General features: G+C 39.6%; 1 protein-coding gene across 4 annotated transcripts in view; it reads left to right on the forward strand.

The window, feature by feature from the left end:
* Positions 1-17,134, forward strand: part of SLC9B2 (solute carrier family 9 member B2) — a 50,635-nt gene that overhangs the window by 19,302 nt on the left and 14,199 nt on the right. For all 4 annotated transcript variants that reach the window (XM_087826322.1, XM_087826327.1, XM_087826336.1 and 1 more), the window contains 5 exons: positions 2,652-2,822; positions 5,756-5,898; positions 6,760-6,887; positions 8,113-8,288; positions 15,124-15,230. In XM_087826322.1, the coding sequence (XP_087682448.1) occupies positions 2,652-2,822; positions 5,756-5,898; positions 6,760-6,887; positions 8,113-8,288; positions 15,124-15,230 (725 nt within the window). The remainder of the gene's footprint in view (positions 1-2,651; positions 2,823-5,755; positions 5,899-6,759; positions 6,888-8,112; positions 8,289-15,123; positions 15,231-17,134) is intronic.

The raw sequence follows: 17,134 nt of genomic DNA on the forward strand, positions 1-17,134 counted from the left end.
TGCATTAGGAGAAATCTACGAAATTGGGACCCAGTGTGATGGTAAAACTTAGGTAAACCTGCCCTGCAGATGGGGCCTGCAACTAAACCTATCAACTAAACCTATCTGTCTCCAATGTGGTGCAGGCTGAAGAGGGGAGAGTCTCCACTAAACATATGTAACTTCACTTTGATTTGTGCTCCAAAGTCACTGAAGAAAATCAAGCTGAAAGTATGTGTAAAAGTGGTCCTGGATTATAAGCTTCTGAGTACACAGTAGAAGTGAATTCATATCCTATCTGGAAAAACTCACATTTAACCTAAGGCTCCAATTCTCAAAGATAAAGTTCCAAGGAAGAGGTTGCTATTGCAAACACAAACAAACAAACAAAAATCACAATAAGCACAAGGAAACAGATTTCAAAAATTTTGCATTATCTGAAAATAGAATATAAAATATTTTTTATATCTGTAAAGAAGTTGAGATGATAGCAAATGTGAGTACAAAATAAGTGACTATTTTAAAAATGAACAAAGATATTTCATAAAAACCAAATTGAATTTCTAGAAATGAAAGATATAATACAGTAATTGAAATAGAAAACTTAGTGGCTAGATTTGGCAGCAGAGTAATAAGAGAATTGGTAAACTAGCAAATAGGTCTGAGGAGATTATCTAGAATGTAGTACACACAGACAAAAAGTGATAAATATGGAAACTACATTAGCAACATGGCCAAAAGAATGTGACTACCTAATCATAGTTCCAGAAAAAAGAGAACAGGAAGACTGGCGAAGAGGAAATATTTGAAGAAATGAGACTGAAAATTTTCTAGAATTGATGAAAACCTAAAACTAAAGCAAACCAAAAGGAAGCCATACCTAAACATAACATACTTAAAAACAGCCAAAGAAAAATTCTCTAATAGAGCTGAAATTAAACTTAAAATGAAAATTAGCAACAGTGAAAGCCAGAAAACCAAAGAATAATATTTTCAAGGAACTGAGAGAAATAAACTCAACCTCGGTTTGCATACCCAGAAAAACTATCTTTTAAAAATGAGAATAAAGATAATTCTAGACAAATCAGAATTGACTATCAACAAATCCATATAGCATACTTTGCTGCCAAGAGTTTCTGTACCACTTGCAATGGTAAATATGGAATTGTGTCAGTGTAATATGCAATTGAATTTTTGTACATCGTTTTTTCTGGCACATTAATACTTTGCATCATCAAGCAATAGAAGTGAATGCAAAGTGAATTGGAAAAAAAGTCAAGTATATACCTTCTTACAATTAAAGATTAAAGCCTTACTAATAGAAGGACCTTTTAAAAAGCTGAAATCTCTATGGAAGCACCTTCTTTTCAGGCAGTTCGTTCTGGTTTACGGACTTCAAAGACCATCACCTTTCCCCAGCGTTAAGCTACCTAATGAAACCGTGTGTCAGTGAGGAAGCTGACAGTACAGCGCTTTTCACTTGGTGAATAAGATCCAACATTAAAACCACATTTGGCTGGCGGAGAGGACTGCAGTCTGCGTGGGGTTTAGATGGAACTCCTCTCTGTTTAAAGCAAAGCCCGAAGAGTCCACATCTTGAACTAAGAAGTGCGGTTCCAGGGTTTCAGTCTGCAAAGAGACTGAGGGTGGGAGATAACAAATGTCAGTGGAGATTTGACTGTGTTGGTACTTTTTTTAGGATTGTTATTGTTTTTGTTAGTGCTTTGGTCACAGGTTTTGAGTTTTGAGTGGTCTACCCAACCCTGTTTTCCCTTAGCCTATCTATTTTCAGGGTACAGTTTGGTAGAACGCAGGGTTTTCAAGTAGGGAAACATATTTCACATTCTAAGAAATGCTTCTACTAAAGGGAATATTTCAGGCAACAAGATAATCATCTCAGGTGAAAGGTGTAAGATGCCATAAGAAATGATGATTTAAAAAAATAGGTAAGTATGTGGGTAATTCTAAACAAACATTGACTGTATTAAAGGAACAATAATGTTAACTTCAAGGCAGGACTAAAATATTGGCATGTGACTATTCAAGTATTCTCATGTTCCTCGGAAGAGGGTAAAGATAGTGATTGCTTCTCTTTTTAATATTAACTAGTGAGATATTTATGGTGAAATTATAAAGAAAAATGAGGAGCCCGGCCCGCATGGCTCAGTTTTTGAGCGTCAACCTATGAACCAGGAGGTCACAGTTCAATTCCCAGTCAGGACACATGCCAGGGGTCATGGGCTCCATCCCCAGTAGGAAGCGTGCAGGAGGCAGCCGATCAGTGACTCTCTCATCATTGATGTTTCTATCTCTCCCTCTCCCTTCCTCTCTCTGAAATCAATAAAAACATTTTTAAAAATTTAAATTAAAAAGAAAAAGAAAGAAATGGTAAAAAAAAAAAAAATCAAGATAGTAGTTCCTTCTGGCTGTGTGAAAGGAAATGGGGATCAGATTAGGAGGGGGGCACATAGGTGGATTCAAAGCCACTGGTAACATTCTGTTTCTTAAGATGTTGGTAATTACCGGGTTGTTCATATTACTGCTGTTCTTAAAACACACATGGTTATAAGTATTTGTATATGTATTCAATGTCTATTTTTAAATGCTTAGATTATATTAAAACTTGCATATAACAACTTATTGATGAAACTAGTTTCCCTGGTTTATTTCAGTTACCATGGTGGTTCTTCTGTGGGCTGTAGTTTGGTCCATTACTGGCAGTGAATGTCTTCCTGGAGGAAACCTGTTTGGAATTATAATCCTTTTCTATTGTGCCATCATTGGAGGTAAACTTTTGGGGCTCATTAAGTTACCTACGTTGCCTCCACTGCCTCCTCTTCTTGGTAAGTGTTAAACACTTCCTCTCCTCTTCAGAGTAAATCGTGTTTTAAGAATAGCAGTTCGGAAGCCTTTGGGTTATAAAGGAATAAACTATTTCTGTATTTTATGTGCTGGAGCTAAAAACTGATAGTTAAATTTTGAGGGTTTTTGTGAATCAGTTGTAAAATGTGATTTTAAAAAATTAAACTATAAATACTTAGAGTTAAGTAACTTGCATTGAAAACAAGAGTGATAAATATTTAAAACTGGTCATAAATCTGATCCTAAGTATTTTACTACATTTCCTCTTATCTCTGCTCTTAAGATTATGGAAATATGGTGCAATGGTGTGACACTGCCCATTTCTTCCCATCTCCACATTCAGGGACATCATGTTCATAGCTTAACATGGGCCAGGATGGAAGTATTTATAATACAGAAATCGGCAAATGCTACAAATCAAGACTTGATTTATTGCAAGTCACTCACATCTTTGACAAACAAGTGAGCTTCCAACACATATTTTCATTGTTTCATCTTATTAACATTAACATAAACAAAAATATCAATCAACATTTACGGTGACACTAATACTCGCTCATAACAATGTGAGTGACTTCTTTGCTAAATTTTTTCAATAAGGATTTGCTTCAAAATAATTTGGGAGTATTTGAAGTAAAGTTGGCCTTTTGTTGATAAGATTTGCATATTTAATTTTTTTTTCCATAATACAAATTAAGGGGGAAAAATACACCTTATCAAAGAAGGTGTTCTTTCCTCCAAAACCAAGGGAAAAGCTCATGTGCACTTAGAGGCAAGAAGGGCACACCTACCAAGTCACAGTCAGGTGGCCACATCAACCCAGACCACTGGCAAAGGAAACATGGTCCCACGGAAATTGTTTTCACATTCATTTTGAGAATAAAAAGCGTTCCCTCATTCCCCCCTAAAACTCCTAAGAAACCCTTAACACATTTTTGAGTTCTTGTAAGATTATTGCTCCTTTTGATTTCAGGTAGTCATATGCTATAATCAATCTAGGACTGATTTAGATCCACATTTTAAGTTTCAGTAAGAAACTATTGACATGATAATGAAATATAAGGTTAGTGCAGCATTTTTGACTGGTAATTCATCAATATCTATAAAAATGATATATACATCTATACCCTAGAGCCTGACATTCCCACTGCTATGAATTATCCTGTGGATATACCTGCACAAACCTACAAATATAAAAGCTCCATGTGAACAGGGATCATGTTGGTCTAGCTCACCTCTGTGTTACCAGGGTATCGTAAGGCTCTGGCCTGTAGTAGTCACTTGATAAATACTTGAGGTATGAACTGGTCCATGAATTGGTCCAAAAATTCTATTTCCAAGCAATGAGATACTATTATAACTATTAAAAAGAACAAGGCAAATTTAGACGTGCTTCACTGGGAATATGTTCAGAATATATGCTTAAGTGAAAAAAAGAAACCCAAATTGTACAACAGAAGATAAACGTGCTCCCATTTGTATCCAACACAAAGTGCACACAAATACACAGGCTAAAGTAGGTAAAGAAACACTCTGGAAGGGCACAGAAAACCTTTCACAATGGAAACGTTTGGGGAATGAAGATGGAAAGTTACAGGTGGTATTGGCATGTTTTTGTTACTTTACCTTTGTCTGTAATGTTTGAATTTTACCATGAGTATATATTATTCTTATCATTATTTTTTAAAGAGCTATTATAGGCTAGTTCATACTTCCAAATATCCTAGAAAGCGCATGACTGCAGAATCCAGAATTTTGCGACCTTTGAGATTCTGTGGCAGTGATGAGAGATGCCTAGAAGTGATGCTATCTTGCCTGAAGGTGTCTGGAGCATGTCACAAAAAGCTATACTTGTGATTCGTCTCTGTTCTCATAGCTCACATACAGAACACCTCAGCCTTAGTAAATTTGTGTGGTCATTTTAATGAGTGGTGCTTATCAGGAGGTGGTGAGAAGAGGGCACTGCCGGAGAATGGAGGGCAGAAGCCCCAGGGTCTGAGGGAGAACTGTTTCCCTTGGTATGGACGTGCCGTCAGCAAGGGCAGAATTCCTTCACAACCGCTCAGCTTCCTCAGTCACACGCACAGGTCTCAGAACACGGCGCACTTTCTCTTCACACCTTGGAAGAGACTTCTGTGTCTTCCATAAACTTCTCAACGCCCCCAGCCCCTCCTTCCTCCCTCTCTCCCTCCTTTGGACTCCTGGGACTCACCCCTCCTGTCTCAGCTCATACTTACGCTCCCATAACATTGAGACTGTCCATTTGTGTTGCTCCCCACAGGCTGAAAGCTTGTCGAGGCGCAGTGCTGAGTCTTTGTTCATTGTTAGCTCAAATACCTACTACAGCGTCCCAGACACTGAAGGCAGTAGTGTGTGTTGAATGACTGAATGAAAGGAGGCACCAGCTGACATGACAGAGCAACATCCAGTTCCCCATAACTCACTTCTAGGCCTTTTTAAGCAGGTTATGTGTTTTTTATTAAATTATCTGGTTTGAAGGTAAAATAGAGCCCATACAGGTATTTACTGATATTTCAGGTAATCTGACATAGCAAATAATTTCAGGAGCTGTTTGCTACTTGCACACAGAGAAATGACTGAATTGGGCATTTTATTTAAACATTTTATATTTAGAATTTGGTCCCACTTTCCAATACTGCATCCTATTTCTCTCTTTCAGTGTCAGTTATTCTAATCTATCATTTTTGTCTGCATATTAAAGCCCTTTTCTTAGCTTCTTTATCATATTATTTTAATTTTTAAATTAAAGTTTAATGTAATTTTATTTAAGGACTAGCATAAAGGAAGTGGTTCTTGGGATTTTACAGAGCAGCCTCTTTCACATCTAAAGTGCGAAAAAGTATTTTCTGTATTTGAAAACTGTCTAAAGAGTTGTTTGACCTCTTCATTCCAGGCATGCTGCTTGCGGGCTTTCTCCTGAGAAACATCCCTGTGGTCAGTGATAACGTACAGATCAAGCACAAGTGGTCTTCTACGTTGAGAAGCATAGCCCTGTCTATTATATTGATTCGTGCCGGCCTTGGGCTTGATTCAAAGGTACTGACATGGTGAACTTCTAATCACTGACTAGGGATTTTGCTCCTCCAGTACTGCAAGTATTTAGAATCACTGAGCTTTAGAAAATGGCTGTGGACATTCTGCATGGCATTCCCAAGAAGACAACAGAATTTATTTCATGAAGGACTATCCCCAGAAGATGTTCCCATACTCTTTCTTGGAGAAAGGTGGAGTTACTTTCTGTTTGGGGACAACACCAAAATAAAGGGCCCCCCTTTCTCTGACAGAGATATAGGCCGTAGTTATAAATAACGATCATTAGGGAGACATCATTTTTTGATGCACAGAGCCCTATACAGGTGAGGTGTTCAGAGCTAACTGCACTAGCTTGGGAAACTGGTGTATAGAATGAGTCTCGAGTATGCTTTTCTAAAATGCTTTTTATTCATGTATATTTTTGAATGCGGGAATGAATATTCTTAGGGATGAAGGTCTTTAACCTATGTTCATTCTGGGGCCACAAATTATACACAAAGCTAACACTGAGAAGGTTAAACCAGCTGGTGTGGAGATTCTGAGCAGCCTGCCTGGGTCCAAACGTAGCTCCACCACTCGCCAATTTCATGATCTTGGGCAAGGACTTTTAACTTGTGCCTTTTCAGATGAGGACATCTGAAGAATGGGGGTAGTAGTATTACCTATATCATAGGGTTGCTATTAGGACTAAATAAGCTATCTCTAAGACACTTAGAACACTGAAATGTTTGTGAAATAAAACTCATTACCTGGAAACTTCATAATAATCCAGACGTGGTCTGAATATGAAGAAAAAGCATTTAATGTCCTTTTCTCTGCATGTCTTTAGAGGGTTACTTTAGCATGTCTGTTTTTATATTTCAGGCCCTGAAGAAGTTGAAGGGTATTTGTATGCGGTTATCCATGGGTCCTTGTCTTGTGGAGGCGTGCACGTCTGCTCTTCTCGCTCACTTCCTGATGGGTCTGCCATGGCAATGGGCATTTATCCTGGGGTAATGATTTTTCCGTGTCATCTGAAAATATGCGTGGACATTTAGGACTTTCTCTGATTCTATACAAGAAGATGCATAATAGCATTTTCTTAAGGACATCAGAAAATACAATATGGACACTCCAGCATAATATTATAACTATTAACATTCCAACATGTAAAGATCATAACTTCAAAATATAGTATACGTCTTTGTAGATGCTTTTACAGTGGTTATAATCATTTATACTATTGAGGAAGTCATAGATTTTTTACCTACACCTGATTGCATGCTGGTGAGAGAGCTGCTGGATCTCCCTCAGAGTCTGCACCAAGGGTGATGCATACACCAGCAGTGACCAACACCTGCACTGTTTCCCTGCTTCTGCCCCCAGACCATTGTGATTGGGGGATTCTGCTGCCTCTTCCTTCCACTGTCAGTTCTTATTTCCAATGGCTAAGGGCCAGAAGAGAAAAATAAATATAAATTGCTTAGTAAAAATGTTGTGCTAATAAGTAGGCAAGAAATTAGTTATTACTTCTCATGGCCAAGACTCTGGAGCTACACTGCCTGGACTCAGGTCCCCGCTCTGTGATTTCCCAGTGTGTGATCTTCGGCAATTTACTTAATTTCTCTGTGCCTCAGTGTCCTCATCTGAAAAACAAACAGAATGATTGTAGCTACCTCATAGGGTTGTTGTGAGGATTAAATTATTTAATATATGTAAAGTGCTTAAATGGTTTTTAGCACATGGTAAGCACTCTGAAATGCTTCTGGTGTTACCACTACTGCTATTCTTAGTATCTCTGTCACTGTTATTACAGCCTTCCCCCTCCTAATCTGTTGTTTTATTTTACATACCAAGCCCTGGTAGAAGAAGGCCTGGCTTCACCAGATTTCAACCCCAAAATCCATGGCCATGAGGTTTTTTAAACCTCAGGCCACAAATTTTTTTTTATAATGGCAGGTTCCTGGAGCCTAACCCCCTTAGGTCTTCTAGACCACCCATAAATATATATATATATTTAGCAGCCAAAGTGCTTGCAGTGCAGGTTGTTCGTGGCCACACTTTGTAAAGTGTTCCGTAGAACCCCTGTGTGTGTATGTGTTTCTGGTTTGATGCATCACTGCAATTGGAAAGATGATCTAAAGGGTATCCTCTCAAAGAGCAGAGGTTATTATGATTTCAGTAATAACGATGATAAGTGACACACTCCCACAAATGTCTAAAGCGCCGCCTGCTTAGTTTTGTTGTAGGTGCCGTCTCTCCAGCTGTCGTGGTGCCTTCCATGCTCCTTCTGCAGGAAGGAGGCTATGGTGTTGAAAAAGGTATCCCGACCTTACTCATGGCTGCTGGCAGTTTTGATGACATTCTGGCCATCACCGGCTTCAACACCTGCTTGGGCATGGCCTTTTCCACAGGTAAACGATCAGTTCACAATGTGCTGTTCTCTTGAGCTCGAGAGAGAGATTATGATACACAAGTGTGGCATTTTGGCAGGATGATTGGTGAAGGCAAGTTAAAATAAAGAAAGCAACTCCAAGAGCTAGTTCCTTACCTAAGGGGGAGACAGTAGCTTCCTAGCTTTACCCTCTAGACACAGATGGCTCAAGTAGTATGGAAGTGCATGAAGGGGGCTGCAAAGTAGCAACGTTTAAAGAAGGAGCACAGCTTTTGCACGGAGCCATCTAGAAAGTTTAATCTTGGAGACTTCACACAGGGATGAGTAGGTTTTTCAATGAACACAAGTAACAGAGAAGATTCCAAGTCGAAGGAGCAATTTATCTTCTCTCATCTTTAACATTTTATAAATAATAACAATGATTTTAATGAGTATCTTATTATTACTTAATAATTGTCTGATATGGATGTATTTTGTTTTAAGTAGTAATAAAAGAGGAACACACCTTAGAAAGTTACATATTCTCTCTCCAGCCCCTGTAGTTATCTTAACCATTTTTGGTTATATATGATTTATACTGATTACCTAGAGTCTCACCTCTTCCTATTGCCCCAGTTGCCTTGCATCCAGTCCCTGCCATGTCTCACTAGTAAATTAATCTTATCAAAACATGGCTTTTATAATGTTACTTGCTTGTTCAAGAACCAATGACGATTCCCTATTACCTATTAAATCAAATCTACATTGTTGTCTTTATTTTAACTCTACTGCACATATCCAAACTTATGTTCTCACTGATTTCCTAGTATATACCTTTAAAACAATGGTTCTCAGCCTCAGCTTCACACAAGTGTTGAGGTAAGAAATGTCCAAACCTGCAGAGAATTTGTATGCATTTATTTGAGCCAAACTGATGACAATTGCCAGGAAGCCAAATCTTAATGAATTGAGAAAGTGCTCCCGGAGAATAGCAGTTTTACAGCTTATTTTATACATTACAATCAAAGGAGCAGCTATAAGGGGGTGTTACATGAAATTCATTGGTGATAGATTAGGGAGGCAGGAAAAAGCAAAGCAGCAGATTGGATAAACAGTAAACAGAGACACATACTTCTTTTATATTGGTGGATACAGGATAGTTAACAATTAACATTTACAGCACACAGAGATGGTACTTGGGCAACAAGATAGTAATGAGGGGTTCTGTGATCTGGTGAGAGGTTGTGCTTTGAGGGATCTGGAAAAGGAAATTACTCTGACATTTCAAAGGTATGTTATCTTAGATTAAAAAAGACAGTAGACAGGCTCATCAAGGTAAAGATTGGCCTTTGTCAAGGAAGCTATTGGCCAAGGATGCGACTACCTGCAGCGACTCACTCTTAGTTAGGAATTTTTATTATTCAGACCATCCTTATGTGGTTACTTTTAGTCTCTGAGTTTGTAAGGCTCACCATGCAGGCCTCCCCTGAGTTTGTCAGGTTTAGTATGTGGCCCACACACTAGAATTACCTGAGGGAAGTGGGGTTAAAAAGTCCTCATATATGGGCCCTACCTTAGACCAATTAAATCAAAACCTTTGGGAACAAAAACATGGCCTTAAAGTGTTAAAAAATAATCAACCAGCCCTGGCTGGTGTGGCTCAGTTGATTGGAGCATTGTCCCCTGTGCTGAAAGGCTGTGGGTTCGATCCCTGGTCCGGGCACATTCAGGAAAGTAACTAATGGATGTTTCTCTCTCACATCAAGAGGATCTCTTTCTCTCTGCCTCTCTCTCCCCCCTTCCCCTCTTTCTAAAAATCAATAAGCATGTCCTCGGGGGAGGGTTAAAATTATTAAATAAAATAATCAACCAAATAAACTTGAAGATCTAATTGGCTTTATTAAGTGATTCATGAATCGGGCAGCATGCCATTTAGCAACCAGAAGGCACTCTAAGGGGTTGCACAAAATAGAATATTGTTATAGGAAAAGAGAACCATTAGTAGAAGAAAGGATTATTTTTTTTCCGAACAGTCTTTTTTGAGGGGGGAGGGAAGACAAGGATTTATACTGTGCAGATTGCCTCTTCTTTCTATGGGGGATGGAGAGAGCCCAAAAAACAGGACACCTCCTTACTGTTAACCAAGAAATTCCAGAGAGACAAACACGATGGCGGCGCAGGTAACAGCTGCGCCCACCACCTCGCACAACCACATCAAAATGACAACTAAGATACAGAACCACCATCACTCAGAGCCTCCTGGAATCTGGCTGCACAGAAGCCCCATGACCAGGGAGCTGAAGAAGCACCAAGACCAGGAGGAGGGGCGGAGACGCGGGCGGATCGGGGCTGAATCCCGGAGACGCGGCCACGGGCCCACACCCGGTGCCATGGGTTAAACCCGGAGGGAATCTCAGCGGCGGAGTTTTCCTGGAGGACGGAGGGGTCCCACTGCCACATCGGGCCCCCAGCCCAGGGCTCCAGGGCTGGGAAGAGAAGTCCCCACACCTTCGGGCTGTGAAAACCAGCAGTGACTGTCCCTGAGGGTCATGGAGGCTGCGGGAGCCCCAGGCTTTCCTCTTAAAGGGCCCACACACGGACTCACTCGGACGCACTCCCTCTGAGCCCAGCGCCCGGAAGCAGCTTGAAAGGACCCGGGACACTCGGGGAGGAACTAACCTGCCTGAGATCCGGGCGAGAGCTGGAGGGGCAGCTTCCTCCCAGGCAGAAGAGCTGGCAGAGGCCATGGCTCCTTTGACGAATCCTCCCCGCACACAGCCGGCAGGCAGATAACATATTTGAATCTCCAGCACCTGACTCACACCTTTGGCCCCGCCCCATGATTCCCGGAGGCCCCTCCCCACCTGCAGGTTCATCCAGGACATTTCCAGTGGCTTTTCTATGCAAGTGACCTCTCAAGCCTCATGCTTAGGACTTTCCTAAAATCTCTCAAACAAGCAGCAGCGGGTCCCATACAGCTTGATAGGTGGCCCCAGGCCTGGCACTAGCAGCAGCCTGAATTGGCTCATAGCCTGGCCTCTCCTGGACACCTCCAAACCCAGCACAAGTAGCAGCCAACTACGGTTTGCTGTGTAGCTCATGCTGGGTGGCCCTGGGCAAGGCACTGGCACAGGCTGACTTTGCACCTTCAGGGAGGCCTCAGAGACAGTGTACCTGGTGGTCAGACTCGACCACGCTGGATTAAACCCTTCCACATCCACGAATGACACACTCAAGGGGCACACTTGGTGAACACCAAAGCCCCACTGAAGTAAATCCTGCTCCACAGGGGTGACTCCAGCACAGCAGCTCTTTGGCTGTAGTTGCAGCTGGTTCTCACAGCTGATTGGGCTGGAGGGTCAATTCCTCCCAGTGATGCCAACAGCAACCAAGACTCAACTACAACAGGACAGTGCACACAGCCCACACAGGGAAGCACCTAGAAGGCCCAGCTCAGGTGACTGGGGAGGCTGAGCTGCTGGACCCTACAGGACACCTACTACACAAAGCCACACTACCAATTCCAGGAGACATAGCAGCTCTACCTAATACATAGAAACAAACACACGGAAGCAGCCAAAATGTGGAGGCAAAGAAACATGTCACAAAGGAAAGAACAGAAGAAATCCCTAGGAGAGGAACTAATTGAAATAGATCCAAACAAGCTAACAGATACAGAGTTCAGAATTTTGTTTATAAGGATGTTTAAGCTGATTATTAGGGAAATAACTGAGAAAATAGATAACATAATAAAGTACCAATTTGAAATGAAGGCTACATGAATTGAAATGAAGAATAATTTACAAGGAGTCAACAGAGGAGTAGAGGACACTGAGAATCAAATCAGCAATTTGGAACATGAGGAAACAAAACACACCCAACCAGAAGAGCAAAAAGAAAAAAGAATCCAGAAATATGAAGATAGTATAAGGAGCCCCTGGGACAACTTCAGGAGGCTCAACATTTGTATTATTGGGATGCCAGAAGGGGAAGAAAGAGTGCAAGAAATTGAAAACCTATTTGAAAAAATAATTACAGAAAACTTCCTCTACCTGGGAAAAGAATACACTTGCAAGTCCAGGAAGCACAGAGGGTCCCAAACAAGAGGAACCCAAAGAGGCCCACACCAGGACACATTGTAATTAAAATGCCAAAGATGAAAGACAAAGAGAGAATCTTAAAAGCAGCAAGAGAAAAGCAATTAGTTACCTACAAGGGAGCACCCATACGGTTGGTAGCTGATTTCTCAACAGAAAACTTGCAGGCCAGAAGGGATTGGCAAGAAATATTCAAAGTCATGAAAACCATGGAACTACAACCAAGATTGCTCTACCCAGCAAAGCTATCATTTAGAATTGAAGGTCAGATAAAGAGCTTCTCAGACAAGGAAAAGCTAAAGGAGTTCATCACCACCAGACCAGCACTACAGGAAAAGTTGAAGGGTCTTCTTTAAGAAGAAGCTGATGAACTAAATAGATCCAGAGACATTGAGCAGGCAACAGACAATCATATTTCAGAAGAAAGAGGGAAGGGGGGTGGAGGGTGGGAAGAGATTAACCAAAGAAGTTATACGCATATATGCATAACCCATGGACACAGTCAATAACAGGGTGAAGGCCTGGGGAGGGGGTGGGAGTGAAGTGGAGGGGGACAATTGGGGGGGGAAATGGGACACCTGTAATACTCTCAACAATAAAGATAAATTTAAATTTAAAAAATTCCAGACTTGACAAATATGATTATATTTTGAGAAATGTTGAAACTACAGTTAAAACAGGTATTAAATCTAGGTTTGGTTCATAGACTTTAGCACAAGAGACAGCATTATGGTCCTATGGCTTTCTCCTAAACAAAAGCAGCAGAGTTTGCACTAGAATCACAGAGGAGTGGGAAGAGGGGGGTCAGGGAGGTCAGCGTGGAGGGTCTGCTTGTGTTTTCATAATCTGGGTGGGTGGGGGCTATGGATAGCTTAAAAAAACCTTCCTTGTTGGCAACACTGTGTTCCCTCTATCTATTCCCCTATTGTGGACCTTAGCCCTTTTGGATGGGAGGTACCTGGAGCCTCTTTAAAATGTGGATCCCAAGCCCTGCCAGACTTACTGAATCAGAATTTTCAGAGGTGGGGCCCAAGAAGTCTTTTTTTAAAAAAAAAAAAACAACAATCTTACTTTCTACACATTTATAGTAAATTATTGACTGTAATCGGTCAAGACATATATTATTATCACATACTTTTGACAGTCATACTTTGCCTAACAGAGAATTAAATTGCCTGAGCTAAATAAAATTACTATGAAAGATATTACATTTTTAAATGAGAGATGATTGAAAAGGTAGGGGAGAAAAACTGGCTTACCTCTACCCAGTTTAGGTTCCTTATCTGGGGCCCCGTAAATTAGACTGACAAAAGCCAGCTTAATGAGAGAGAACAGCAGTTTATTAGCGTGAGTATTGTGCTACTCATACATGGGAGTACTCACTGATGACTAATTCAAAGGAGTGGCGAGAACTTGGGCCTTTGTGGCATCTTAGCAAAGAACGGTAATTTTGTAGAGAATTGCCAGACAAAGGATAAGACCTTTGAGCTTTTAGGGTAGAAAATCATGGAAAGGCAACTATATTAGAAAACTAATAGTAAATAAGGGCTGGTCTTAGCAAAATTTTTTATGTAGATTCATCTGATGCCATCTCTGAGTTTATGAGAGTCCCTGGCTGTCTCAATGGTTAACTTCTGTCCTTCCTGATAGAGAGGGGAAAGGACAACTTTACAAATTTATAGCCGACTTTTAATCAAATAGAGGGAGCGCAGGGAACTTTTTGTGTATCTTCTCAGTTGCCCTCAACTCAAAATAATCCTTATGCCAAAGTAGCACACTTAGGGTGGCATATTCTGTATCCCTTAGCACAATAACAAGGAACCACAATAACTCGTTAGTACATTTATTCTTAGAGTAGTGTTGAAGAAGGGCTTTATGTGTTGAGCAATTTTACTATAATTTTCTGTACAATATGCTAACAAAGATTTTTTTTCATTAAAATGTCCTAAATCTTTTATGCTACAGGTTCTACTTACCTTTTATATTATGATATTTCAAAAAAGCTAGACTTCTAAAAGCAATTTCAAAAATAATTTTTTTTTCAATTACCGTTGACATTCAGTGTTACTTTATATTCGTTTCAAGTTAGTGGTTAGCCTAGTGGTTAGTCAGTGATATACAAAGTGATCCTCCCAATAATTCAAGTACTCACCTAGTACCATACATAGTTATTACAATATTATTGACTATATTCCCTATATCCCCATGACTACTCAAAAATAATTCTTTTTTCAGATTTACGTTTAGAATAAACATTTAAGGGGTAAGTCCCCTACACTCATTGTAGTAAGAAAAGAATCTTGATTTTTATTGCCAGATTCTTAAATTACTATATTCTGTACATATCAGAGCTACTCAAAATCAGTGTACATTTATTATTAAAAAATCAGGCTTTCAAATAGCAATTTGAAAACTAGGATATTTCTACGTACCCAGCCTATGCATATACTATCGCAGAACAAATTATCTCTGAATCATAAATTTTACCTTTCATGTTTTCTTGAGCTCTTTAAGTAAAATTTATGGAAGTAGACATACAAAAAAGCACACAAGTCATAGCTTATGTCTGTTCTGAAATTTATCTCCTATATATGCATACCTTTCTTATAAGATAGGTCTATTAGACATTGTAAGTGACATATATTTAAGAATGTGGAATCAGGGAATATCTAGAAACCCTTCAATGTAATTTGATGCTTTATGTTGATGTTTAAAGTTAAGTCTGTTTATTTATGGATTCAGTTTTGTCTGAAGTTTTGTTTTTTATGTGTTTTTAAGGCTCCACAGTTTTTAATGTCTTCAGAGGAGTTTTGGAGGTGGTAATTGGTGTGGCAACTGGATCTCTTCTTGGATTTTTCATTCAGTACTTTCCAAGCAGTGACCAGGTAAAAGAAGGAATCTGTGGGAAAGTCGTGCTCTAAAATGTCCTTGGAAAAACATTCTGGAGCACTTCCTTCAAAGCCGATGTGAAGGATGTGACTCAGAGAATGCCCCCTATTTTCAAACTACTCATTGCTCTAACAGTGCTACCCATGAGCTTTATGAAGAGGACTCAATGTATAAGATTTTAATGCAGTCCTGAAAGTTTTTTCTCTAGTTTGTATTCTGTACATTTCAAATTTCACTGTAAAGCAAATAACATCAATTCCCAAGTGATAGGATACACAAATTTTTAATTTTTTTAATTAAATTATTTTTATTTCTACTTATTTTTATTCATCATTCATAATACTCAACTAAATCAAGATATAAAGTGGCTGTTTGAACCCAGCCAGTGTGGCTCAGTGGCTGAGCATCAACCTATGATCCCGGAGATCGCAGTTTGATTCCCGAGCAGGGCACACACCCGAGTTGCGGGCTCCATCCCCAGTGCAGGGTGTGCAGGAGGCAGCCGATCGATGACTCTCTCTCATCACTGATGTTTCTATTTCTCCCTCTCCCTTCCTCTGAAATCAATCAAGAAAATATTTTTTAAATAAATAAATAAATAAAATGGCTGTTTGAACCCCCTTTTTTTAGTATCAAAATACCTTAGATTCTAATATTATCAAATAAATAGACCTTAATATTTCATTACAATATAGCCCAATATTTCTAACCAAGGAGATCAAAGTTCTTTACAGTTCACAATGATTTCTTTATGAAAAACAAATGTTTTCGTTTGTGCCTCTCACTGTCCTAAGTCCCTTAGGATAGATAAACATAAAAATCTTTTTTTTTTCCTATAAGAATTGGCATTTTGAAGATTTCAGAGCATTTTGAATGGGTTTAGAAACTTAACTAAAGTAGAACTTTAAGTAAGAAAATTAATATTTCACCCAGCCGGTATGGCTGAGTGGTTGAGCATCGACCTATGAACCAGGAGACTGTGGTTTGATTCCCCGTCAGGGCACTTGCGCAGGTTTTGGACTCCATCCCCAGTGGGGGGCGTGCAGGAGGCAGCCGATCAATGACTCTCTCACCATTGATGTTTTTTCTCTCTCCCTCTCCCTTTCTCTCTCTAAAATCAATAAAGACATATTTTTTAAAAAAGAAAGAAAATTAATATTTCTATTATGAGCATATTGATTTGAATTTTCATTGTGCTCCATAAAACTCCAAGTAAAACTGTCTTGTAAAAGACAATTATAAAAAACCTTCTAAAAGATTATTTGGATGCATAAAAGAAAATGACAGGATTTTTCTGATTATACAACAAAATAAAGAGAAAAATGTGTGTAAAATGATAAGGTAAGTTCAATAAAGTGAGACTCTATTCAGTACGGCAGCCAGTAGCTACATGTGGCCATAGCAGAGACAGAGCATTTCCATAGACAGCGCAGATACAGAAATTTCTATCATCACTGACCATTCTATTGGGAAGCACTGATCTAGTGCAATCCACACAATAATAACCCATGATAAGAGTACTACTCATACAACCATTTTACTGACAAGGAAATCAAAGCTTAGGGAGAAGTGACTTGAACAAGGAAGGTCACATAGCTAGAATGCAGTGGAGCTAGGAATGACCTTAGTTATTTCACCTCTAGAGCCTGCATGCCTCCAAGCCGAGCATCCTTAAAGACCCACCTGCCTTCTAAAGTTATCAAATTTTAAAGGCTGAACAGCGGGAAGTAAAGGGATAGAGGTACACATCTCTTAGACTTTAAAAACCAACAACAATAAAAATAAAACTCAACAAGAAAAAACTACTCAGTCTATAGCCTCTTCAAGCTTCTTGGTATTTAAGGATTTAGAAAGAAAAAACAGGATGTAACAGCTTTTGGGGAGGAGGAAATAAAACTTG

The sequence above is a fragment of the Miniopterus natalensis genome, chromosome 1 (genome assembly GCF_054644295.1).
Source record: "Miniopterus natalensis isolate mMinNat1 chromosome 1, mMinNat1.hap1, whole genome shotgun sequence".
In the NCBI taxonomy this organism is placed as follows: domain Eukaryota; kingdom Metazoa; phylum Chordata; class Mammalia; order Chiroptera; family Miniopteridae; genus Miniopterus; species Miniopterus natalensis.